Source organism: Elephas maximus, chromosome 4, assembly GCF_024166365.1.
Source record: "Elephas maximus indicus isolate mEleMax1 chromosome 4, mEleMax1 primary haplotype, whole genome shotgun sequence".
In the NCBI taxonomy this organism is placed as follows: domain Eukaryota; kingdom Metazoa; phylum Chordata; class Mammalia; order Proboscidea; family Elephantidae; genus Elephas; species Elephas maximus.
This window is the reverse complement of record NC_064822.1, coordinates 168,443,553-168,469,615: the sequence shown is the minus strand read 5'-3', so window position 1 is coordinate 168,469,615 and position 26,063 is coordinate 168,443,553. Positions and strand designations below refer to the sequence as shown.

The window sequence follows — 26,063 nt, the reverse complement described above, 5'->3', positions numbered from 1 at the left end:
GCCCCTGGGACAGTCAGAAATACCCTTGTCTTGGTTAGCTAGTGCTGCTGTAACACAAATTCCACGGGTAGATGGTATTAAAGAAAAAAACTTTTTTCCTCACAGTTCTGGAAGCTTTAAGTCCAAATCAGAGTCTCAGCCTTGTTGATCACTTCCTTATGGGAAGCACTGAGTGTCCTTGATTCCTGGGCTTATAGATGACCTTCAGGTTGCATCAGTCTCCCACCCCTCATCCCTCATTTGTGCTTGCATCTGTGTCTCGTGTGCTCTTTTCATAACTCAGAAATTATTAGGTCTAGGATACACCCTACACAGCTATGGCCCCATTAACATAGCAAAGAAGACTCTCTTTCCAAATAGGATTACATCCACAGGAGTGGGGGTTAGGATTCCACCACATATATTGGGGGGATACATTTCTATCCATAGCAATGGTCTAGGTGCTGGAGCTACTGCCTGTTGACAGCCACTGATTTAGATAACAACAGTGTGTGACCAGGCACTATCCTGAGTGCTTCTCTGTGAATTTGTGAGTTGCTTTATATGAATCCTCATAAAACCCTTTACAGTAGGCGGTTTCATTTTTACTCTTTAATAGATGAAGAACCCAAGCAGTTTGGCTCTTAAGCAGCACTACACTATATTGTGTTTTACTTTAAGGTTCTTTTTTAAGAAGTTTTTTTTTTTTTTTTAAACTGAAAAGCGTATATTATGTATATATTATTTATGTGTTATATAACATATAGATAATATATTATTGAAAATTTAAGATGTTCATATTACTGATTAAAACCAATTATTACATAGCGATTAATAAAATTGACAAAAATTTTTACTTCAGAGTCATATCTTTAGAAATGTCATCTTCTACTGCTCATGAAAAGTTTATAATTTTTGAAAGATACCTTTGCCGAAACACCCTAGCACCTATTGTTGAAATGAAGGTGTCATGGTCCTCAAAACCCCATAATCCAAATTATTGCAGATGTGGAAGAAGAGTAAAGGGAGCTCCATGGTGTCTGTGATGCCTGAGTAACACAGGGTTTGATTGCTGCTGAGAAGCAGCCTTTTCTAGAGAATGCAGAAAATTATTCTGCAGTAGACTGCTTTGTCCTTTCATTAATAAGGTATTTTGTCAAGTCAACCGTGCTTTACTGCCTTAGAGGTCATCACAGGATCTAAAAGAGTACACTTGTAGGTACTCAGTGACTGGGTGGGTGAAGGAATGAATATAACTATATATCTGTCACCCCATCTTTGTTAAAAAAGGTGCAGTTACCAAGAAAAGCAACTGACAGGAGATATATTTAAGAAAGTCATTTCTCAAGTAAATTGTAGCTGTTCAACCTCATGTTCCATACCATTTCCTTCATGGTCCCTTATCATCTCCACCATATATATATATGTATGTATGTATGTGTGTATATTATATGTTAAAAACAAAAACCCAGTGCCATGGCGTCGATTCCGACTCATAGCGACCCTATAGGACAAAGTAAAACTGCCCCATAGAGTTTCCAAGGAGTACCTAGTGGATTTGAATGGCCAGCCCTTTGGTTAGCAGTCATAGCACTTAACCACTACGCCGCCAGGGTTTCCAGATGTGTGTGTGTGTGCGCGTGTGCATGCGTGTGTGTGTATACATATTTATGTGTGTGCATACACATACATGCACGGGAAGATATAATCATGTTCATATTTATAGCCCAGCATTGTCAAAAAAGTCGGAGATGTACATATTTATTTAGAAAGATTTATGATCCCCCTATCTCCAAAAAGCCCAGGTAAAAAATAGTGTTTAAGTATTTAATGGGTTAAGCTTATTTTAAAAACTCACTAATACAGAGCATCTCATTCCTATTTGTTGCCAAATAACAGATGTTCTTGTATATTAGAAACAGTACCGTTCTGTAAGAGCAAGTGAGATCAACAAATATTCATTAAACACATTTAGTATAGCCAACATTTAGTCTTTGAGGGATACAAAAGAAATCAAAGACCCAGTACTCCCCATAACTGCAGAAGATGTCAGATGTAAATCCCTTTTCTCCTCCCATTCCCCAATAATCTTTTAAATTGTTAGATAAAAATTTATGGTAAAAGAAAATCAGCTTCTAGAAACCAAGGAATTCTGAGTTTAAAACTAAAATAAATGGCGTGTAATGTGCCATTGGCTTTGTCTGTAAAAGATGAGCTATCAGTAGTTGCCATGTTCTAGCTGTGAAAAAAATTTCTTAAAGAATGGAAGAAGGGGGTAGGGTATAAAAAATAAACAAGATTTTTTTTTCATGGAATATAATCAAATCACTGAATGAGAGGATACTAAATTACCTAAGACATTCACTAAGCCAGTAAGCATAGTTCTTTGAAAAATTTTTCTAGAGAAAGAAGAATGTTTATCAAAAGTCTTCCATTTACCACATATTGGCTAAGTTCTTTTCCATATTACCTCTGTGTATATACGTTTGAGAGTCTTCAAGGTCCATCATTAAGGTGGAGTTATCCCCCCTTCCTGCTCAGCCCTATCTGGAGTCACAAGATATGTTATCTATTTTAAAATTGTCCTTATGGGAAACAGGAAGAGGAGGCTGAGACCCTTCTCAAGGTAGGCCAATGGAACAGAATTTCTTGGGGAGTTAATAAATAAACTATGCTTAAATAATTGCAGGTACAAAGTGAAATCAGGAGAATTTGTATTGTCAATTATAATGTTATCGTTAAATAATTCAGAAAATAGCTTGTCTTGTAAATTCCCTCTGATTTGTTATAACATTTTGAATCAAGATCAGTTATTGAGTTGTAACAAGGGCTTTAAGAGTGAGATAAAATTGACAGTTTATGTTGAGTTTGGTAATACTTTACCTCCAGTGAACGGAACATAGAATTCTGTATCTTTATAAGAACTATTCAAAAATTATACCAAAACCTGTTGATTTCATTTTCAGGCCTTTTTTATTTCAATGCAATGAAATAGTATATTAAAAAAAAAAAAGTTTATAATAGCATAAAAGACTGCAAAATGATGAAAGAATTTTCTAAAATTTTACATAATTGTGTACTGGTAATATCACTCACTAGAATTCAACTCTCTGTTCTCTCTTATGTGCCCTTGTAGATGAAGTATAAAACCAGCACTTAATAAAGTTTGTTGCCATGTCCATTATTGCAGTAATATAAGCTTGCTTTCTGTGGCCCTCATGTGGTTACAGTAAGCGAATTGCATAAACGGAAATCATATCCAGAAACATTTTTCAGTTTTATTTTCAGAGCCTACTGATGTGAATGATAAGGAGTGCCTTCCCTCATTTCTAGCTTTAGTGTTCAGCACATAGTCCAATATTAAGTTGTATTTTTCTTTGGAAATAATGTAATGCTAATATTTCCTGGGTAGCATTACTGATGTTTGTGTTAAGGCTTATGTTAGTTAAAGGAGAAGTCCTTTTACTCTGAATTCCTTGAAGGTGAAATCATTACGTATGATCAATTTGAAATCTACCATATGGTATTTCTTTGCAGTTGGGTGTTTAATTTTGAGGTTTATTTTTAAATGTGATGAAATTTCTCACAATTCCCATCCTTCAAAAATATATCTGTTTATATAAGTTAAAAAAGATGTTAACAATTGTCTGGGGTAGCCTCAGGTAGCTTCTCACCTCTATGATACTAAATTTGTAATGTCTACTGAATGTTCTAATTTCAAGAAATTAAAATGAAAAGCATCAGCTTATAAACTTAATAAGATTGCTTTATCCCCTTCAAGGCATCATGAAGATGTACAATAGTAGATTTTTTTCTAATATGGCATACCATATTTTTACGCAAATAACATATACCTTCTACATTTGTTCACCAACTCCTCCCTCCACCCATGAGGCATTTTTGTAAGCACGCTATGCTAATTTTTTTTATAGCAACGTGTAAAAAAAAAAAAAAAAAACCCTAGCAGCACTTATGAGAATACCTCACTGAGGGAGCAGTTTGCAAACAAAAGGGGAAGGGGAAGGGGCATGTTATTTGCATAAAAATACAGTATTTGGTTTATTAGTGTTACATTTGAAAGAGGTTACTTCCTCATCTCCTTCCCCCCCCCCCAAAAAAAAGCTGCTTACTTAGATTATCAACTTTGTCTTTGGCTCATTTTTATTAATTTTTGAAAGATAAAATAATAAGCATATACAGCTATCTAACATTTTACCCTTTAATTCTTACTCTCAAGTCATTAAAACTTGTAGTAATCTATTTTTTTGTAATTAATACCACTGCTAGTATGTTAATACTACCACTACTTGACTTAGTCATCTCAGGTATTAAGAAAATAAAATCAGAATTAGTCTAATCCTATTTTCTGAATATTTTTGAAACACTGACACATACTGAAAGTACCCCGTACAAAATTCATAATTCAAACTATCATGCCATTTTGTTACCTCCAATTTTAAGGCTTTTATGTACCTATCAAGGCACTCTATGAGCCACAAGCTGACAAAGTTTATTTATTAACCACTCTAACATACCATATCCACTGTCAACGTTTGTCAATTGAATCCCTAGATTCATGCTTTCAATTACATGGTTCCCCACCTCTGAACTCCTTTTGCACTTAAAACCAGTTATTTAGCACTACATTTTTTGTCATTTATTTGGCTTTTTTTTCTTATTGGGTACCTATTTAGTAAGGAAATATACCATATTTTACCCTTTTTTGAATCATCCATAGCATGATGAGTAACTTAGTGGCTAATTATTTGGAAATGAGAGGAAAGATCAGCATTTTGATATCAAAGAATCAGTGAAAAACATGTTTCTCCTCTAAGAATGTTGGAGGTCTCTTTCTTGCACTCAACAACAATGTAAAGTGCCTTCTCATCCTTATAACTACATTTCTGTATTACTTTTGTTCTTGCTTTCGTATTTAATTAGTCAGTATACTGATTCATGTGATCTAGCCATGTCTTCTAGCAAGATTGTGGTTTGTATTTTTTGCTTTACGAGCTAGAGAAGGCCAAATGGATACAGATGTGTCATTTAATGTCATCCATTCTTTCTTTTGTCTGTATTGTCAAAAACATTTGGTAGTAGAAATTTCCTTCTACAATAAACTCCCTAGCAGACAAAGAGTTGCCAATTAAAAATTGAGAACAAACAAATAAAAAGAACAGAATATTAACCAGAAAATTTCCTTTTTAAGTTATCCAAGGGAACATCTCTCTGTCCCAATTGTCAATTTAAAAGACCCCTGAGAATATCAAGGGTATCTCCAGTATGCCAGCACCCAATTTATGGGATCTTTTTATTAATTAAATGAGACTAAAGAAAAAAAAAAAATTTTTTTTTTAAATACCAAATGGTAGGGATACTAAATGTTCTACTAAAAGGCACTCAGCTTGAAATGAGGCAATCATTTTAACAATACTAAAAGTAAAGGCCTGTAATTCATAATCTTAGATCTGGATGCCTCTTCAGGCATTGAGTTTAATCCCATTATTTTACAGCTAAATCTCTGGATTCTATTAGGACCAAAGAGTTGGAAAGGTGGGGATTTTTGTTATAATCAAATTGGATCAAAACTGTCGTTTTATTTTACTTGAAGAGTAATGCTGTACTCATTCAGTGCTCTTTGATTTAATTATTGTCATAGTCATCTGATGCTGAAATTTATTTTCTCACAGTCTGATAGGCTACAAGTGCAAATTCAGGGCATCAGCTCCAGGGGAAGGCTTTCTCTGTTGGCTCTGGAGAAAGGTCCATGTCATCAATCTTCCTTTGGTGTAGGAGCTTCTCCGCACAGGAACCTCAGGTCCAAAGGACACCCTCTCCTCCTGGCACCGCTTTCTTGGTGGTATGAGGTCCCCATGTCTCTCTGCTCCCTTCTCTCTTTTATATCTCAAAAGAGAGTAGTTTAAGACACTATCTAATCTTGTAGATCTCATCAGTATAACTACCATTAATCCATCTCATTACATCATACTGATAAGATTTAAACAGATAGGGAAATCATATCAGATGGCAAAATGTTAAAAAATCACGCATTACTGGGAATCATGACATAGCCAAGTTGACATACTTTGGGGGGAAACAATTCAATCCGTGACTGTTATTCACTCCTTAATATGTCCACAGATTAACTTTACCTTAAAAGTTTTTCCTTTGAAAACTTACCTTACACACATTTAGATAGGCAGATATATACTTTTCATATAGCTCTTGATTCTTGGTCTAAGTGGTTTAACCTGATAACATTAATTTTTTATACTTTTTTAAATGGCCTATTATCTTTCCATGTGTTTGATTATGTATATTGAGAAGACTGTGGTCCCTCAAAGCTTTGCTCTTTCTGTGACACACCACTTTTTTTGAGATTATGCCTCAGTGGTTGTAGTTGATTTTTATAAATTTTATTTATTATAAACAAATAAATTTATAGGGAAATACACTTAAAAATATTAAAACCTGAATTTTCAATTTTATGGATTTTTTTCCTCTTACAGTGTAAACTCTCTTATTGAATGTGATCTAGACCAGTAGTAGTTTCTTAAACAGTCAAAAAGTCAGTAAACTCATGAAATCATTTTGAAAGAAAGCCTACCTAGTATATTTTAATGTACAACATGTAAATGAACGTCTATTTGCAAATCTTTAGATATTAGGTCAAGATTCCCCCCCTCCCCCTTAGGTCATTAGTCCATTGATTAGACTGTCATCTTTCTTGGAAGAACCCAAGCCATAGTACAATATCTCCAATGGAAAAGACATTTGCACAACAGTCTGCAGTCAGAATGCATCTAGATTTTTATTGATCTTTTATAACTACATACCAAATTTGGGTAGGTTTTTTTTCTTTTTGGAAACTTTAATTAGTTGCCATCAACTTAGTGTCATTGAAACAGCTCTTTCACATTCATCTTTCATATGTAATATGTAATTACAGTAGCAAGTCAAGGATGACTAAAGACCCACTCCCTCTTGATAAGCATACAACAAATGCATATGTGGGCATATTGGCATATTAAGAAATAGCTTTCTCATTCTTGTCACTTCTACAAGAAGGAAAAAAGAATATTACAGAGAGATGAATTAAGAGAGCTTTTTACTATTCATTGTGTTCACTGTATTTTGAAACATTCATATTTATCTACACGTAGATATGTGAAAATAACATGGAAAAAAACAGGTAATTTGAGAAATCTACCTTATAAATGAGATCAATTGAAAAGCTATACCTTTTGCTAGTCAGTCAAGTGATGGATTTAAGATTGCTTTTGTTGGAAAGTAAGAGAAAGTTCAGGCTTTTGCATTTGATAATTAAAAAGAAATGTGATAAATAAAAGATGAGAACCACATGATCTTATCAAATGGTGCAGAAAAGGCATTTGACAAAGTCCAACACCCATTCATGATTAAAAAAAAAAAAAACCTCTCAGCAAAATAGGAGTAGAAGGGAAATTCCTCAGCACGAAAAAGGGAATTTATAAAAAGCCAACAGCCAATATCATCTTAAATGGAGAGAGTCCGAAAGCATTCCACTTGAGATCGGGAACCAGACAAGGATGCCTTTTATCACCATTCTTATTCAACATTGTGTTGGAGGTCCTAGCCAGAGCAGTTAGGCTAGAAAAAGAAATAAAAGGCATCCAAATCGGTCAGGAAAAAGTAATAGTATCTCTATTTGCAGATGATAGGATCTTATACATAGAAAAACCCTAAAGAACCCACAAGAAAGCTACTGGAACTGATAGAAGAGTTCAGCAGATTATCAGGATACAAGATAAACATACAAAAAATCAGTTGAATTCCTCTGCACCAACAGAGAACACCAAAGGAAAAAAAAAAAAGAAACCACCAAATCAATACCATTTACAATAGCCTCCAAGAAGATAAAATACTTAGGAATAAATCTAACCAGAGACATAAAAGACCTATACAAAGAAAACTACAGGACAATACTGCAAGAAACCAAAAGAGACCTACATAGTAGAAAAACATACCTTGCTCATGGATAGAAGACTCAACATTGTGAAAATGTCTATTCTGCCCAAAGCAATCTATAGATACAGTGCAATTCCGATCCAGATTCCACTGACATTATTTAATGTGATGGAGAAACAAATCACCAACTTCATAGCAAAAGGAAAGAGGCCTTGGATAAGTAAAGCATTACTGACGAACAAAATGGGAAGCCTCACACTACCTGATTTTAGAACCCATTATACCACCATGGTAGTCAAAGCAGCCCAATAGCCTTGTAGTGGTACAACAACAGATACATAGGCCAGCAGAACAGAATTGAGAATCCAGATGTAAATTCATCCACTTATGAGCAGCTGATATTTGACAAAGCTCCAAAGCTCATTAATTGTGGAAAAGACAGCCTCTTTAACAAATGGTGCTGGCGTAACTGGATATCCATCTGCAAAAAAGTGATAAACAAGACTCATACCTCACACCATGCACAAAAACTAATTCAAAATGGATCAAAGATCTAAATATAAAATCTAAAACGATAAAGATCACAGAAGAAAAAATAGGGACAATGCTAAGAGCCCTAATACACAGCATAAACAGTATACAAAACATTACTAACAGTGCACAAACACCAGAAGAGAAATTAGATATCCGGGAGCTCCTAAAAATCACTTATGCTCATCCAAAAACTTCACCAAGAGAGTCAAAAGACAACCTACAAGCTGGGAAAAATTTTTTGGCTATGACAAGTCCGGTCAGCATTTAATCTCCAAAATCTACAAGACACTGCAAAACCTCAACAAAAAGACAAATAACCCAGTTTAAAAATGGGCAAAGGATATAAAGAGGCTCCTTACCAAAGAAGACATTCAGGTGGCTAGCAGATACATGAGGAAATGCTCACTATCATTAGCCGTTAGAGAAATGCAAAAAAAAACTACAATGGGATACTATCTCACCCCAACAAAAACCAAACCAAACCCACTGCTGTCGAGTCAATTCCGACTCATAGCAACCCTATAGGACAGAGTAGAACTGCCCCATAGAGTGTCCAAGGAGCGCCAGGCGGGTTTGAACTGCTGACCTTTTGGTTAGCAGCCATAGCACTTAACTACTACACCACCAGGGTGGCTAGCGTTAATCCAAAAAACCCAAAATAATAAATGTTGGAGAGGTTGTGGAGAGACTGGGACACTTACACACTGCTGGTGGGAATATAAAATGGTACAACCACTTTGGAAATCGATTTGGCACTTCCTTAAAAAGCAAGAAATAGAACTGCCATATGATCCAGCAATCCCACTCCTTAGAATATACTGTAGAGAAGTGAAAGCCCTCACATGAGTAGATATACGCACACCCATGTTCATTGCAGCACTGTTTACAATAGCAAAAGGATGGAAACAACCAAGGTGCCCATCTATGGATGAATAGATAAATTATGGTATAGTCACACAATGGAATACTATGCAACAATAAAGAACTCATATCATGGAGGAATCTGGAAGGCATTTTGCTGAGTGAAATTAGTTGTAGAAGGACAAATATTGTGTGAGACCACTATTATAAGAACTCAAGAAAAGGTTTAACACAGAAGAAAACATTCTTTTATGGTTAGGGTGTGGAGGGAGGGAGAAGGGTATGCAATAACTAGACAGTAGAAGAGAATTATTTTAGGTGAAGGAAAACACAACACATAATACAAAGGAAGTCAGCACAACTGGACTAAACCAAAAGCTAAGATGTTTCCTGAATACAGCCAAACACTTGAAGGGACAGAGTAGTAGGGGAAGGGTCTGGGGACCATCGTTTCAGGGGACAAATAGGTCAATTGGCGTAACAAAGTGTATTAAAAAAATGTTCTGCCACTTCGATGAGTGGCATCTGGGGTCTTTAAAGCTAGCAAGCAGCCATCTAAGATGCATCAATTGACCTTAACCCACCTGGAGCAAAGAAGAATGAAGAACACCAAAGACACAAGGAAAATATGAGCTCAAGAGACAGAAAGGGCCACATAAACCACAGACACCATCAGCCTGAGACTGGAAGAACTAGATGGTGCCCGGCTATCACCAATGACTGCCCTGACAGGTAATACAACAGAGCAGGAGGATGGAGCAGGAGAAAAGTGGGATGCAGAACTCAAATTCTAGTAAAAAGACCAGACTTAATGGTCTGACTGAGACTGGAAGAACCCCAGGTGACATGGCCCCTGGACTCTGTTAGCCCAAAACTAAAACCATTCCTGAAGCCAACCCTGCAGACAAAGATTAGACTGTACTATTAGACAGAAAACGGTACTGGCGAGGAGTGAGCTTCTTGGATCAAGTAGACACATGAGACTATGTGGGCAGCTCCTGTCCGGTGGCGAGATGAGAAGGCAGAGGGGGAAAGGAGCTGGTTGAATGGACAGGGGAAATACAGGGTGGAGAGGAGGAGCATGCTGTCACATTGAAGAGCAACTAGGGTCACTTTGCAATGTGTGTATAAGTTTTTGTATGAGAAACTGACTTGAATTGTAAACTTTCACTTAAAGCACAATAAAGGAAAAAAATGTGAGGTATAGCCAATTTGGAAAACTATTTGACAATATCTTCTAAAACTGAACATATTCATAATGTGTGATCCAACAATTCCAATTCCTGTATGTACCAAACAGGGGTGGGTGGGTGGGTGGGTGTGTGTGTGTGTGTGTGTGTGTGTGTTCACTAAAAGATATGTATAAGATTTGTAGTGACATTATTTGCAATGACCAAACATTGGAAGCGCCCTAAATGTCTTTCAACTGTAGAATAAATAAGTACATTGCAGTGTCCTTAATCAGTGGAATACTGTATACGGCACTGAGGATGAACAGAGTACGAAACATGCAGCAATGTTTGTAAATGTCACTAAACCTTACGTTGAATGAAAGAAACCAGACCAAAAAGAAAAATACACACCATATGATTTCCATTTTTGGGGAGGAGAGAGGTTTCTATATGATTTCCATTTTTATGATCAAAAACATGCAAAACTAAGCTATAGTGTTAGAAGTCGGAGAGAGGGTACATTTCGTGAGAGGGCAAGGAAATACGACTGGAAGGGAGCACAAGACGATTTCTTTATGTTCTGGAAATATTCTGTTTCTTGATTTGGGTCCAGTTCCCTTTGAGTATGTTCTCTTTGAGCTGTACACTCATAATTTGTGTATTTCTATTTTGTAAGGTGTACTTTTAAAAAATTATAAAAAAAAAAGTGACTTTATCTGATGGAAGTAATATTAACTGAGCCATATGCTAAAGACACAGAGAAATGAATTAGACTTCAAAAAGGATTTGAGAAGCACTTAATTATGGAATCTATCAAAAAAGGGAAACACGACTTAAATTGTACAATCTGTGTCTAATATAGTTATGATAACTCATTTCACCCTAGTTTGTTATATTTTGCACGTTTAGTATTTAGATTATTTAGATTATGCAACTAGTGAGAATTATTGAATAAGTATGTAATTATAAACCATAAATCATCCTGGTCCTCTGAAAAGTAATCTAGATCACCTTCCTCATTTTTAAGTTAGTTTAAAAGGAAAAGTACCACGTATTATTCTGGATAAAACACTGCTTAAAAATTAGACTAAAATTTGGTTCATTGGGCAAGAATACACTTAAATAATTGATCTGCTTTTATATAACACCTTTCTGGAAATGCTCACTCATTTATGCCAAGAAATTTGGAAGACAGTTACCTGGCCAGCTGACTGAAAGAAATCCATATTTATGCCTATTCCCAAGAAAGGTAATCCAACCAAATGTGGAAATTATCAAACAATAGCATTAATATACACAAGTAAAATTTTGCTGAAAATCATTCAAAAGCGGCTGCAGCAGTATATCAACAGGGCACTGCCAGAAATTCAAGCCAGACTCAGAAGAGGACATGGAACCAGGGATATTGCTGATGTCAGGTAGATCTAGCTTGAAAGCAGAGAATATGTTTACCTGTGTTTTATTGACTATGCAAAGGCATTCGACCGTGTGGATCATAACAAATTACAGATAACATTGCGATGAACAGGAATTCCAGAACACTTAACTGTGCTCATGAGGAACCTGTACATAGATCAAGAGGCAGTTGTTGGAACAGAACAAGGGGGATGCTGCATGGTTTAAAGTCAGGAAAGGTGTGCGTCAGGGTTGTATCATTTCACCATACCTATTCAATGTGTATGCTGAACAAATAATCCGAGAAGCTGGACTGTATGAAGAACAGCGTATCAGGATTGGAAGATGACTCATTAACAACCTGCATTATACAGATGACACAACCTTGGTTGCTGAAAATGAAGAAGACTTGAAGCACTTACTAATGAAGATCAAAGACCACAGCCTCCAGTATGGATTACACCTCAACATAAAGAAAACAAAAATCCTCACAACTGGACCAATAAGCAGTATCGTGATAAATGGAGGAAAGGTTGAAGTTGTCAAGGATTTCATTTAACTTGGATCCACAATCAACACTCATGGAAGCAGGAGTCGGGAAATCAAAAGACACATTGCATTGGGCAAATCTGCTCCCTTTAAAGTGTTGAAAAGCAGATACCACCTTGAAGACTAAGGTATGCTTGACCCAAGCCATGGTGTTTCCATTCTCCTCATATGTGAAAGCTGGATGATAAAGACGAGAGAAGGTTTGATTCCTTTGAATTGTGGTGTTGGAGAAGAGTATTGAATATACCAAGGGCTGCCAAAAGAGTGAACAAATCTGTCTTGGAAGAAGTGTGACCAGAATGCTCCTTGGAAGCAAGGATGGCAGACTATGTCTCACGTTCTTTGGCTGTGTTGTCAGGAGGGATCAATCCCTGGAGAAGGATATCATGCTTGGTAAAGTAGAGGCTCAGTGAAAAAGAGGAAGACCCTCAACGTGATGGATTGACACAGTGGCTGCAACAGTAGGCTGAGCATAAGAACAATTGTGAGGATGGCGCTGGACCGGGCAGTGTTCTGTTCTGTTGTACACAGGTTGCTATGAGTCAGAATTGACTCGACGGCACCGAACAACAACAACATCCATATTTTCCAACTTCGCCCTCTTTTGTTCTCTTCACTTGAAAGGAAAAAAAATTCTGGTATGTATTTGCTGAATTTATGAAATACAATAGCCAACAAAAATCATACATATTAGAATAAGATCATAAGAATGGGTTTTTTTTTTTAAACCATTCTCTCCTGGCAATCACTGAATTTGCAAGACAAATTCCTCTAGTTCAATAATGGTAAAATATATGCTAGTGTAGTACTTTACTATAAAAAAATTAATAGAAAAGAAATATTCAGTTGTCATAATTAATCTCATTCATGGAGGGGTGAAACACAATTGCATTACCCTTGGTAAGTGTGATTCTTCTCTTCAATTGTAATCGTCTCTCTTGATAGTAAATAAAGATGAAAAGTGTTGATTTGGCAAGAGAAAAGAGTGTGCTTCTAAATTATTTAAGCAAATAGATGATCATTTTTAGAATGTTTTTGTTAGTTTATATGTAACCATGATATTTCAGGATTGGATACCCTATAATTTCTACAAGGAAGAAAAATGTTTTAAAAATTGTGGTTTGGCACAGAGTAGAAGCATTGTCCCATAAATGTTTACTTTCTCTGAGATAAGCTTTTGCCATTACTGGGTTTTTTAACTTTAAAATATATTCTTTAAACTTATTGAAATTTTTTTATGATCTCTAATGACATACGAACTGTAAAACCTCAAAGAAAAAGATCAAGATATTCTAAGGAATGTGTTCAGTTGTTAAGGACCAGAATTCTATGTGTACTTGGCCAGCCCCCACCAACTTACAGTCTCTTGCCGTGCTAACTCTGTGTCACACTCTGTGACAGCAAGGTATGACAGTGGCTGAGTGTAAAGAATGGGCTGGAAAACATTCTGGGTTGGTGACAGTATTTCTGACAACAAAGTGCCCTGACTAAGACCTCTGAGTCCTGATCCCCACTCTAGGAATAGGAAAGAAATTGGGATGGTAGAGATGTATCAGTGAGTAACCTGGTCCTTGTTACCTTGAATTTTTAAGTGTTGAGGGAAGGGAGAATGACAGGAACCAGGCACCTATTCCTTTAACCCACCTTTGACCTGGCAGCTATCATGCCTGGCCTCCTTTGGGGGAGAACATCAGGGAAGTGAGCCAGAAGAGAAAAGGTATAAGAGAGGAAGTAGAGACTGGAGTGGAAGGCCAAAGGTAGAAGGAATAACCAGCTAAGGAAAATGGCTCTCTCCCCAAATTGGCATCACCTCATATCAGATTTCTTATATGTTATTTTGAAAATGGGAGCACAATTTTTTTTTTTAAGTACCAGTGGTAAAAATTATTGTTAGTTGAAATGAGTACTGAAGTAGGGATGCCACTGATGAGTGACCTAGACGTTCCAAGATTTAGCCCACAAAATAAAGTATATGCAGAATCTAATTTGGTTACTGTATTACAGTGTTGGTATGTTACATTAATTGCAGAGAATGTGTGTAAGACTCCTTTTTCCATTACTGAGTATGGTAAACTTTAAACTCTTCATACTACTTCCACATTTTCTAAAAGCAGTATTATAATTTTGTACAAAAGATGTACTTCAAGTACAAATGTCTACCTTAAAATATCTGGTTATTAACTTTGAATAAATTCATGAAAATTTGATTTTTTTTAGTAGTGATACATCAAAATATTTGACATTATTCTCCTGCTCTTTTATTAGGATTTGGGACTTGGAAGGAGTTCAGACAGCTCATTTTGCTCTTCATTCCCCTGGAATGAGTGTGTGCTGGCATCCTGAAGAAACTTACAAGGTTGATATTTATAACTTCAGTTTCTTTTATCACGCCTAAAGACATGCGCAAATGTGATACATACACACCTGCAGGAGAAAAGCAAATGACTTTTCCACCTCAGAAATTCTAATTGGCACAAATTGCCTTTGGATTACTCCAGAAATGTGTACCTTGAAAGTTTCTCTGTAATTGTTTTGACTTGACAGCCATCATCCCCAGATGTCATTTATTCAGAGTTTCTTTTTCCTGCCCTTTGGTAGATTACATTCCAAAAACTGATGAGAAACTATCTAGTAGCAGTATTCTAGTATTTAATTAAAAAAAAAAAAAAGTTAAATTCACATGTGTAAACAGAAAGCATCAGTTGCATAAGAAAAATCTATCCTAGCTGTGGTAGTGTTCTGTTCCTATTCAGGGTAGAACTTTCTAAAACACTAAAAATATACTATGAGTTATTATCAGTAGATGGCCTTATTATTTCATTGGGGAGATAGAAGCCATTCAACAGGGCATCCTCATTTGTCAGATCGTGCATCATTCTTTTTATTGTCTCTTTCCCTACATGTGCATCTTAAAGTTAATCCATCAACTGTCCTCTAGAGTTTGTGCAGGTTCCTGCGGCACCCTACTTTCACATCCCTCTAATGTCTTCCTACTTCTTTTTGTTGGCTTTCTTTTCCTCTACTGTTTCTTGTCCTCGGACTTGTACAAAAACGATAGGCTTGATTAATCATAGTAAACATTTACATAAAAATAAAAAACCAAACTCGGTGCCATGAAGTGGATTCCAACTCATAGTGAGTGACCCAATAGGACAGGGTAGAACTGCCCCATAGGGTTTCCAAGGCATTACAGAAGCAGACTGCTACATCTTTCTCCTGTGTAGAGGTTGGTGGGTTCAAACCTCTGACCTTTTGGTTAGCAGCCAAACACTTAACCACTGCACCACCAGGGCTCCTCAACATTTACATAATGCTTACTATATGCCACCCCCTTTGTCAGCATTTCATATATATTATTGTTTCACATAAATAAGGAAACCAAAGCTCAGAGAAGTAACTTTACCCAAAGTTACCAGCTAGCAAGTAGAAGAATTGGCATTTGAACCCAAGCAACCTACTTCTTACCTCAATGTAAAGAAAGCAAAAATCCTTGCAAGTGGACCAATAAGCAACATCATGATAAACAGAAAAGACTGAAGTTGTCAAGGATTTCATTTTACTTAGATCCACAATCAACACCTGTGGAAGCAGTAGTCAAGAAATCAAACTACCCATTGCATTAGGCAGATCTGCTGCAAAAGACCTTTTCAAAGTGTTAAAAAGCAAAGATGTCACTTTGAGGGCTAACACGCGACTGACCCAAGCCATGGGATTTCAGTCTCCTCTCATGCATGGGAAAGCTGGACAAAGGATAAGGAAGACTGAAGGACTGATGCATTTGAATTATGGCATTGACAAAGAATATTAAGTATATCATGGACTGCCAGAAAAACAAATAAATCTGTCTTAGAAGAAGTAAGCCATAATGCTCCTTAGAAATGAGGATGGCGAGACTTCGTCTCAACATATTTTGGGCGTGTTATCAGGAGAGACCAGTCACTGGAGAAGGACATCATACTTGGTAAAGCAGAGGGTCAGCAAATAAGAGCACAACCCTCAAACAAGATGGATCGACACGGTGGCTGCAACAGTGCAATCAAACATAGCAAAGATTGTGAGGGTGGTGCAGAAACACTGTATGAAAATGATGTTTTGTTTTGTTTTATGTAGGATCACTATGAGTTGGAACCAACTCAGCAGCACCTAACACCAACAAAAACAACAAGCCTATTTCTATAGTTCTTGCTCTTAACCATTACACTCTCCTGCCTCCCCTTAAACTATCTTCTTCACATCTTTTATTTCTAAAAGTCTTAAACCCATCATGTATACCTTTCAACTTCAGTGTCTCTTTCCCCATAACTTCAGAACATTTGGAAGTCCTTGCTCTAAATAATACAAATTCAGAATCCTAAAATCATCTTTCATATCTTTCTTCCCTACATACAAACCTTTCCAGGTCTTTTAATTTTTCCTTCATTTTCACTAGAGTACATTTCTCTTGTGTCATTAGGGTGCATTCTTCCCCTTTTCTCACAGCTAACTCTTGCTAGTACTTAGCTTGTTTCAAGTCTTTAGCTCTCTGCTCTCTGATCCTTCTTGCCTACGTTAGTTATACTAATCTTCGAACAATGGGCTCAGATATACCAACAATTGTGAGGATGGCATAGGACCTGGCAATGTTTTGTTCTGTCACATATGAGGTCACGTTTAGTGGGAGCTGACTCAGTGGCAGCTAACAACAACAAATCTTCTTAAAAGACCAGTTTCATCATGTTACTATTAAATTCAGAGACCTAGAATACGAAGAGGCAACACAGAGAAGTACTTTAGGTATGGAGTTTTGTGTTAGCTGCCTAGAGTCAAATCCCAGTCCCACCTCTTACTAGATCTGTGGTCTCAGGCACTTTATCACTCACGAACATGACTTCCTCAACCTGTAAAATGGATGGTTACAGGTATTAAGTGAGTAAAAACACTGCAAAGTCCTTAAAAGAGTACCTGGAACATAATAAGCACGTAATCAATTTTAGCTGCTTATCATTGTTGTGATTGTCTACACTATTATAACTACTATAACAATCCAGTGGTTTTCACTGGTCTGCCATATCAGATCAAGCCCAGAGTTTTGTTCTGTTATCCTTGACCTTAATGAAAATAAAGCAGACAGGTAAAGCCAGAAAGGAATAGCGACATGGATCCTTGGCTACTATCTCAGAATTCTTATGAAAATCCGGTTAGATGCAAAGTATATGAAAGAGCCATACAAACTGGAAAGCCAAAAACAAATATAAGAGATACAGGAGTCAAAGGACCTCCAGAAACTGAGCCCTCAAATACTGTAAACCACAAGTGGAGCTAAGATTTCAGTAGGTAAAAATAACAGAAGCAAGGGTCTAGGATGTCACAGGACCAGAGAGTTGAACTGAAGACATCTCAGTCTCAGATTCTAAGAGGAAAGAAGGTAGAGAGTGGCTGAATGAAGTGAGTTTTAACAACCAACATTTTTTCTCTATGCCAGGAACTGTGCTGAATGTGTTACCTATATCCTCTCATTTAACACCCACAACAACACTTTGAGGTGGGTGGCATTATTCAGTCCGTTGTATAGAAGAAATAACAAAAGCACCAAAAGATGAAGTAATTTGCCCAAGGTCATGTAGTCATAGATTTGAACTCAATCTGGGTCTAATACTACACTGTTCTGTGCAACTTAAGCTATTTCTTCTTTTAGCGCATATTACTGTTCCGTGTCTCTGAAAAGCCCTAAAGGAATCATGCCCCTATAACTGGGTTTGTAAATTTGGAATTTATCTTATTGTAAAATTTGGATTTACTTTGTAATTGTGCATTTAATGGTTTGCCATAATTTGTGTATTTTCCAAAGAGATAGATATAAAACCTGTGATTAATTCATTTGAACATCTTAAATCGATGGTATAGAGACCCCATGTGTGTCAGAGTAGAACTGTGCCCATAGGGCTTTCAGTGGCTGATTTTTTGGAAGTAGGTCACCAGGCCTTTCTTCCGAGGCACCTCTGGGTGGGCTCAAACTTCCAACCTTTTGGTTAGCAGCTGAGCACATTAACCCTTAGCACCACCCAGGAACTGCGGTGGTATCTTAGAGTTAAGGAAATACTGAAGTAATCGAAGCTACTATCGATTAAGTGAGTGGCACCTATGTATCATGCATTGTACTAGGTGCTTTATATTACATATATTACACATTTAATCATCACAGCAACCCTGTAAGCTAGCTATTCTTATCCTTACATCTCCATTTTAGAAATGAGGAAACTGCTAATCAAGACCCTGGAACTTGGCAGATTCACTGAGCTTTTAAGTGTAAGAGGCAGCCTGCTCCCTAGGCCTGTCAGTGTTCTTTCATTATGCCAGGCTGCCTTCCATTCTGGACACAGACTTAAACTGTATTAGGATGTGTAACACATAAATACGCCACTGTTGAGAAACTCATACTTGGTTGTCCTTTCTAGACAATGTAACTTGATGGTAACTTTTCCCGAAATGGATCTGAGGCTGATCTTTCTAGTAAGCATACATCATCACTTAAAATGGCACTTAACTTTCTTGAGTCTTTCTTTTGCCAGTTTTCTCTTAAGATTTTTCAACCTATTTTTATATAGGTTGCTCTTAATTTCCTTTGCATTTGATCTCCTATTTGTATATACGCAGATGCTTAGAGTTTACTGTGTAACATTGAATCTCTGCCTACTTCTCAGATCTGGCTAGTTAGATAGATGGTTCAGTTTTATTTTACTGTCTTTCAGCTGATGGTTGCAGAGAAGAATGGAACAATCCGATTCTATGACCTTATTGCCCAACAGGCTATTTTGTCTCTTGAATCAGAACAGATGCCACTAATGTCAGCACACTGGTGCTTAAAAAACACCTTCAAAGTTGGAGCTGTTGCAGGGAATGATTGGTTAATTTGGGACATCACCCAGTCCAGGTACTTGCTTAGTATATTTGTTTTATTAAAAGAAATCAGGCACTATTGCTAGATGATCCACTGGGCTGTCCTTGTAAACCCAAGCCTCAAAGTAGAGCAAAATCAAGTCTCTCCCTGGAAAAGAGCCAGAGCTGTGGGTTTTTACATAACAGAGATGGGCATCCATGCTTTACAGATTTACTTGGGAGTAACTCAGAAGAGACAATGCAGAGAAGGAAATCTTTGAGCTAAGCAATGTTTATTTATCTTAGGAACGAAAGAAAAACACTGACCCTGTTGAGTGATGGTGTCCTGTATTGCTAAGTCATGTTTATATCTCTTTTAATGTAATGCTTATTTGAAATTTCATTACAGTTTAGATTCATTGGGCATTGTGTCCTTTAAAGAGAAAATACCTTTTCAGTCTTAATGTAAGTTTACTTGAGTCTAAGACATAACTCATAAAACGCAAAATACTTTCTTTTAGTTATCCTCAAGAGAAGAGACCTGTCCACTTAGATCGAGCCTTCTTATTCAGGTAGTATATCTTTTCTGTTGGAGTTATAATCCAATTGTTTGAGTTTGGTTACTTTGTGCCATGCCACCACCTGGAATACTTTTCCCATCCTTCCTTTTGTACTGGATTTTTTTTCTAATTGTTTCATAAATGGTCATTTTGCTTTCCTAAGTGTTTGCTTTTGTCTTTTGGTCTGGGGGAGGGAGTGATTTGTTTTCTAATATTTTCCTTGAAAATTTTTATTTAAAAAAATGTTGCCATTTCACCAGTACTACCCCAATAATTGAGCATATCCTTCCTCTTATTTTCTATGCTGATAAAGATGTAAATGTAGGTATATCCATGTATATTCATATAAACTTGATTGTTGTATTTTAAATGAGAACATGCTTTATATGTCTGACTTCTTATTTCACTTAACATACGAGTCTACCTTGTTCTTTTTCATTTTTGTATAATATTACATTGTATGGGATCTTAGGCTGGGTCCTCCAGAGGAGAAACACAAGTGAAGCATATAGAAAGAGAGAGAGATTTATTTCAAGTTGTGGAGGCTGACAAGTCCCAAATCCATAAGTTGGACATCAGGCTGGAGGCTTCCCCCTGATTCACATGGTTGCAGGGGCTGACGAACCCCAAATCTGTAGCAGATAACAGGCTGCTGGCTCGCTTCCCAAGAACTGGAGGTCAGAGGATGATGAGTCAGATGCAGGATCCAGAGAGTGAGCTTTGCCAGAACATGTGTATATATTGGGTGTAGGCCACACCCCAAGGAAACCCTCCTTTCAACTGATTGGCTGCTCACATCAGATCACAAAATGGAGAATGATTACATAATATCTGCCAAACCACTGAGAATCATGGCCTAGCCAAGTTGGCACATAACCTTAATCATCACGTCCTATATATTCATTAGGCTTCTTTCAGCTTTGAGTAACAGAAATCCCAACTAGCACTGACCAAAACCAGTGGAATATTTATTATATACTATATGTTTTTAATATATTTTATCAAATTTAAATTATCTCCTATAAAATTATAGGGCTTGGGAAGAACATATTTTATGTACCCCTAAAATGAAAATATATTCAACTAAATGTAAGAAAGTCATCATAGATTGTGAAAAGCATCCTGATTTCACCTTTGTTTCTCGTCTCCTGGGGTTGGACACACAGCCACCTGAACAAAGTTAGGATTCAGTTAACATGGAAGAAGAGCAGATGGCTGTTGTACAGTAGACAGTAGTATGTGCCACACATAAAAATATCAACTGGATTACCCCTACTGTGTTTAGTACAGTCCTGGGCATATCACTGGAGCATTGTAAACATTTGTTGACTAATTGATTTGTTGCTGTGATGTCTCTGAGAACCATGGCCTAGCCAAGTTGCTACATAACCTTAACCATCACATACTGTATATTCATTAGACTACTTTCAGCTTTAAGTAACAGGAATCCCAACTTGACTGCACTGATGAATGCTAGACCAATCCTGAGACTGACTCTTGGATGCTTAACTATTCTAGGTGTTTATGTCATCCCAAGGAATTTAAGTACATGAGTGTATCACTAACTTTATAACAAGTATCAATAAGAATGTTAACTGCTTTTTAAATGTATTGTTCTTGGAAATATTTTATATCTGTCTAATGACATGTTTGGAAACCCTGGTGGCGTAGTGGTTAAATGCTATGGCTGCTAAGCAAGAGGTCGGCAGTTCAAATCCTCCAGGTGCTCCTCGGAAGCTCTATGGGGCAGTTCTACTCTGTCCTCTAGGGTCGCTGTGAGTCGGAATCGACTCGACGGCAGTGGGTAATGACATGTTTGTGTTGCCCAACGTTCTGTAAGTTTAAGCCCTTTGGTTATAAGAAAGGGGCCATGTTATCCTTGTGTACCTGTGTTACTTAACAAAGTAACACAACGTAAGCACTTGAAAATATTTGCAGATGAGAAAAATTTTTTAACTAACTTCCCTGGAATTGATTTATTATTACCAATCTAATTGTAAAACCAGATTAACAAATTTGTTGTTGTTATTAAGTGCCGTGGAGTCGGTGCCAACTCACAGTGACCCTGTGTACAACAGAACAAAACACTGCCCGGTCCTACGCCATCCTCACAAATTTAGAGTTATAAAATTATTGTTTTTGTACAAGAAGAAATGTCCTGTTGCAGAAAAGCTTGTGCTTATCTGTAGGAAACCATATCTGTTTTTATTCTGTCTTTTGTCTTAGGTGGTCCACAATTAATGAAAACTTGTTTGCAACAACTGGCTACCCTGGCAAAATGACAAGCCAGTTTCAAATTCATCATTTAGGACACCCTCAGGTAATGTGGAAACGTTTTGTGATATGTGTATTTTTTAATTAGTCTTTTCAGCTTTTCCACCCACGGCCTCTAATTTTTAAATTTGTAACTAAAGACGTTTATGAATGCCTGCTATCTGCTTAAATTGGAAAGAAGGCTTTTTTTGATACTTAAATTCACCAGCGGCAACATATTTTTTACCAATATGCATTGAAGAAGCATTTTATTTCTTCTGTTTTCATATTTCCTCTTTTATTAATTTAATTATACCTGCTTGGTTGGTGTAGACTACAGAAATGTTTAAACCTGAACTGTAGTTATTCATAGATTAATTGTGTCCTTTACTCCAGCCACCTGTAAATAATGTGTATTTTACCTATGAGGGAGTGTATTTTTAAATTATGTTTCCACTGTAAAGAAAGTTAACCGATCAATGCATTTCTTAATTTTGAAAGTAGTTTTTATTTATTAACTCTGGAGATTTATTGAGCTTCTTTAATTCTTCACATATTTTGTAGCCCATCCTCATTGGTTCTGTACCTGTTGGATCTGGTCTCTCCTGGCATAGAACTCTCCCACTGTGTGCAATTGGAGGAGACCACAAGCTGCTGTTTTGGGTGACTGAGATGTAAAATAAATTTTCTCTGTACTTTAGGCCCATAAAGTTTGTATTTTTAGTACAGATTTTAGAGAATTCCTTATTTTTATATTAAGTACACAATAAGATTTAGAAAAGTCTCATTTGTTGCTTTTGTTAAATAAAATCTTCATGGCTCGAAAAATTTTTTTCCTACTCTGTCGTCTCTGCTTTTTTCCACCTTTTAAGACTGTGTAATTGACTCAGCGAACCAGCCCCAAAGAAGAGAGGCCTAAGGAAAAATAATACTTTTGATTTATCACAGGATTCTTGAAAGTGTATATATTTTGGTGAATATTTGCTATTTTCCAAATTCTCAGGGACACAAACATTTACATGAAGATAAAAAGGTCTCTCCTTTCAGTGTTACCCTGGCAATGGTTGAATGTACGTGTGTGTATACATTTTCTTTAATAATCTATATTTATATTGATATTATAACTTCCTCAATAATTATAAAGGAATATTATTCAATTTAATATTTCAAAAAAAATACGGTTTGCAATTGCAGAAAAATATAATTGATTATGTTAGTCACTACTGTTTACCATAAGCATATTACTTTCTGACTGGATTCCTCAACATTCTCAGACTATCTGGTATATGGAATTAAGCTTACCTCGGAAAATGAGTTACAGTTTAATGCCTTTAACAACTTCTTTTATGAATCTTCACCACTCTTATGGAAAAACTTAAATGTTTTTTTTTAATTGGCTTTTTGTTTTGTTGAGAATATACATAGCAGAACATACACCAATTCAACAGTTTCTACATGTACATTTCAGTGACATTGATTACATTCTTCATGTTGTGCAGCCATTCTCACCATCTTTTTCTGAGTTGTCCCTCCTCCATTAACATAAACTCACTGCCCCCTAAGTTTCCTATCTAGTCTTTCAAGTTGCTGCTATAAATTTGATACCATATAGATGTTGCTGTAGGTAGGTGTCGTTGAGTCAGTTCCAACTCATAGCAACCCTATGTACAACAGAAAAAACACTACCCAGTCCCGCACCATCCTCATAATCATTGTTATGCTGGAGCCCATTGTTGCAGCCAGTGTCAGTCTACCATGTTGAGGGTCTTCCTCTTTTTTGCTGACCCTCTACTTTACCCAGCATGATGTCCTTCTCCCGGGACTGGTCTTTCCTAATAAGGTATCCAAAATATGTGAGACAAAGTCTCGCCATCCTCACTTCTAAGAAACATTCTGACTGTACTTCTTCCAAGGCAGATTTGTTTATTCTTCTGGCAGTCCATAGTATATTCAATAGTCTTCACCAGCACCATAGTTCAAAGGTGTCTATTCTTCTTTGGTTTTCCTTGTTCATTGTCCAGCTTTACCATGCATATGAGACAATTGAAAACAACTTGGCTTGGGTCAGGCGCACCTTGATCCTCAAAGTGACGTCTTTGCTTTTTAACACATTAAAGAGATCTTTTGCAGCAGATTTGCCCAATGCAATACATCATTTGATTTCTTGACTGCTGCTTCCATGGGTGTTGATTGTAGATCCAAGTAAAATGAAATCTTTGACAACTTCAGTCTTTTGTCCATTTATCATGATATTGCTTATTGGTCCAGTTGTGAGGATTTTTGTCTTCTTTATGTTGAGGTGCAATCCATACTGAAGGCTGTGGTCTTTGACCTTCACCAATAAGTGCTTCAAGACCTCTTCACCTTCAGCAAGCAAGGTTGTGTCATCTGCGTATCGCAGGTTATTAATGAGTCTTCCTCCAATCTTGATGCTCCATTCTTTTTCATATAGTCCAGCTTCTTGGATTATTTGCTCAGCATACAGATTGAATAGGTGTGGTGAGAGGATGCAACCCTGAAGCACACCTTTCCTGGACATTAATCCACACAGTATTCCTTGTCCTGTTCAAACAACTGCCTATTGGTCTAAGAACAGGTTCCTCATGAGAATAATTAAGTGTTCTGGAATTGCCATTCTTGGAAATGTTAGCCATAATTTGTTATGATCCACACAGTAAAATGCCTTTGCATAGTCAATAAAAAACAGGTAACTATCTTTCTATCTTTCTGGTATCCTCTGCTTTCAGCCAGGATCCATCTGACATCAACAATGATATTCCTTGTTACACATCCTCTTCTGAATCTGGCTTGAATTTCTGGCGGTTGCCTTTCAGTGTACTGCTGTAACCACTTTTGAATGATCTTCAGCAAAATTTTACTTGTGTGTGATATTAATGATATTGTTCGATAATTTCTGCATTCTTTTGAATCACTTTTCTTTGGAATGGGTACAAATATGGATCTCTTCCAGTTGGTTGTCCAGGTAGCTCTATTCCAGATTTCTTGGCATAGACAAGTGAGCGCCTCTAGTGCTGCATCCATTTGTTCAAACACTCAATTGGTATTCCGTCAATTCCTGTGGAGTCTTGTTTTTCAGAAATGCCTTCAGTGCAGGTTGGACCTTTTCCTTCAGTACCATCAGCTCCTAATTATATGCTACCTCCTGAAATGGCTGGATGTCGGCCAATTCTTTTTGGTACAGTGACTCTGTGTATTCCTTCCGTCTTCTTTTGATGCTTCCTGGGTAGTTCAGTGTTTTCCCCATAGAATCCTTCCATACTGCAACTTGAGCCTTGAATTTTTCATTCAGTTCCTTCAGCTTGAGGAATGCCAAGCATGTTCTTCCCTCTAGGCTTTTTATCTACTTTACTTTGTCTTCTCTAGCTGCCCTTTGAAATCTTCTGTTCAGCTCTTTTACTTCATTGTTTCTTCCGTTCACTGTAGCTACTCTCTGTTCAAGAGCAACTTTCAGAGTTCCCATATGGATAGATCTTAAAAGAGCACAGTGCTCAAGGCAGACATTCTTTATTAGTTAAGCTAAACTATTGGTTTTAAGAAGACTTCAGGGGATATTTTTGGGAAACTTAACTGTTTTGCAGTAGCATCTAGGACTATATTCACCCTCTCAAAGATAATTGAAATCCACTTTACGTAAGACAGACATACTATATTTCTGTGATGCGTTATAATGTAGTCAGAATAGTATGAGATTATAGTTCTACTTGTCAGTCGAGTATAGAGTTATATCACTTCCTACAAGCTGTGCGTTCTTGCAATTTAATGCCCACTCTGAGTCTCCATTTCCTCTTGTAAGATAGAGATAGGAATCATTGTCTCCTTGAGTTGCTGTGAGAAGTAAATAAAGGTGAATGAAAACAATGAGCATGTGTCCACCTTACAGGTCAGGGCTTTGTAGATATTATTGATGTTTCTCAGAGATGTGTAGTTATTTTGGAGG

General features: G+C 36.9%; 1 protein-coding gene across 3 annotated transcripts in view; it reads left to right on the top strand.

The window, feature by feature from the left end:
• The window catches only part of NUP37 (nucleoporin 37), a 49,020-nt gene extending 25,857 nt beyond the window's left edge, over positions 1–23,163 (top strand). For 2 of the 3 annotated variants that reach the window (XM_049884195.1, XM_049884193.1), the window contains exons 6-10: positions 14,703–14,793; positions 19,166–19,347; positions 19,814–19,864; positions 22,079–22,172; positions 22,670–23,163. In XM_049884195.1, coding sequence (XP_049740152.1) covers positions 14,703–14,793; positions 19,166–19,347; positions 19,814–19,864; positions 22,079–22,172; positions 22,670–22,783 — 532 coding nt within the window. In that variant the 3' untranslated portion in view covers positions 22,784–23,163. The remainder of the gene's footprint in view (positions 1–14,702; positions 14,794–19,165; positions 19,348–19,813; positions 19,865–22,078; positions 22,173–22,669) is intronic. The other variant, XM_049884194.1, reaches the window with a different exon arrangement.
• Positions 23,164–26,063: the final 2,900 nt, after the last annotated feature.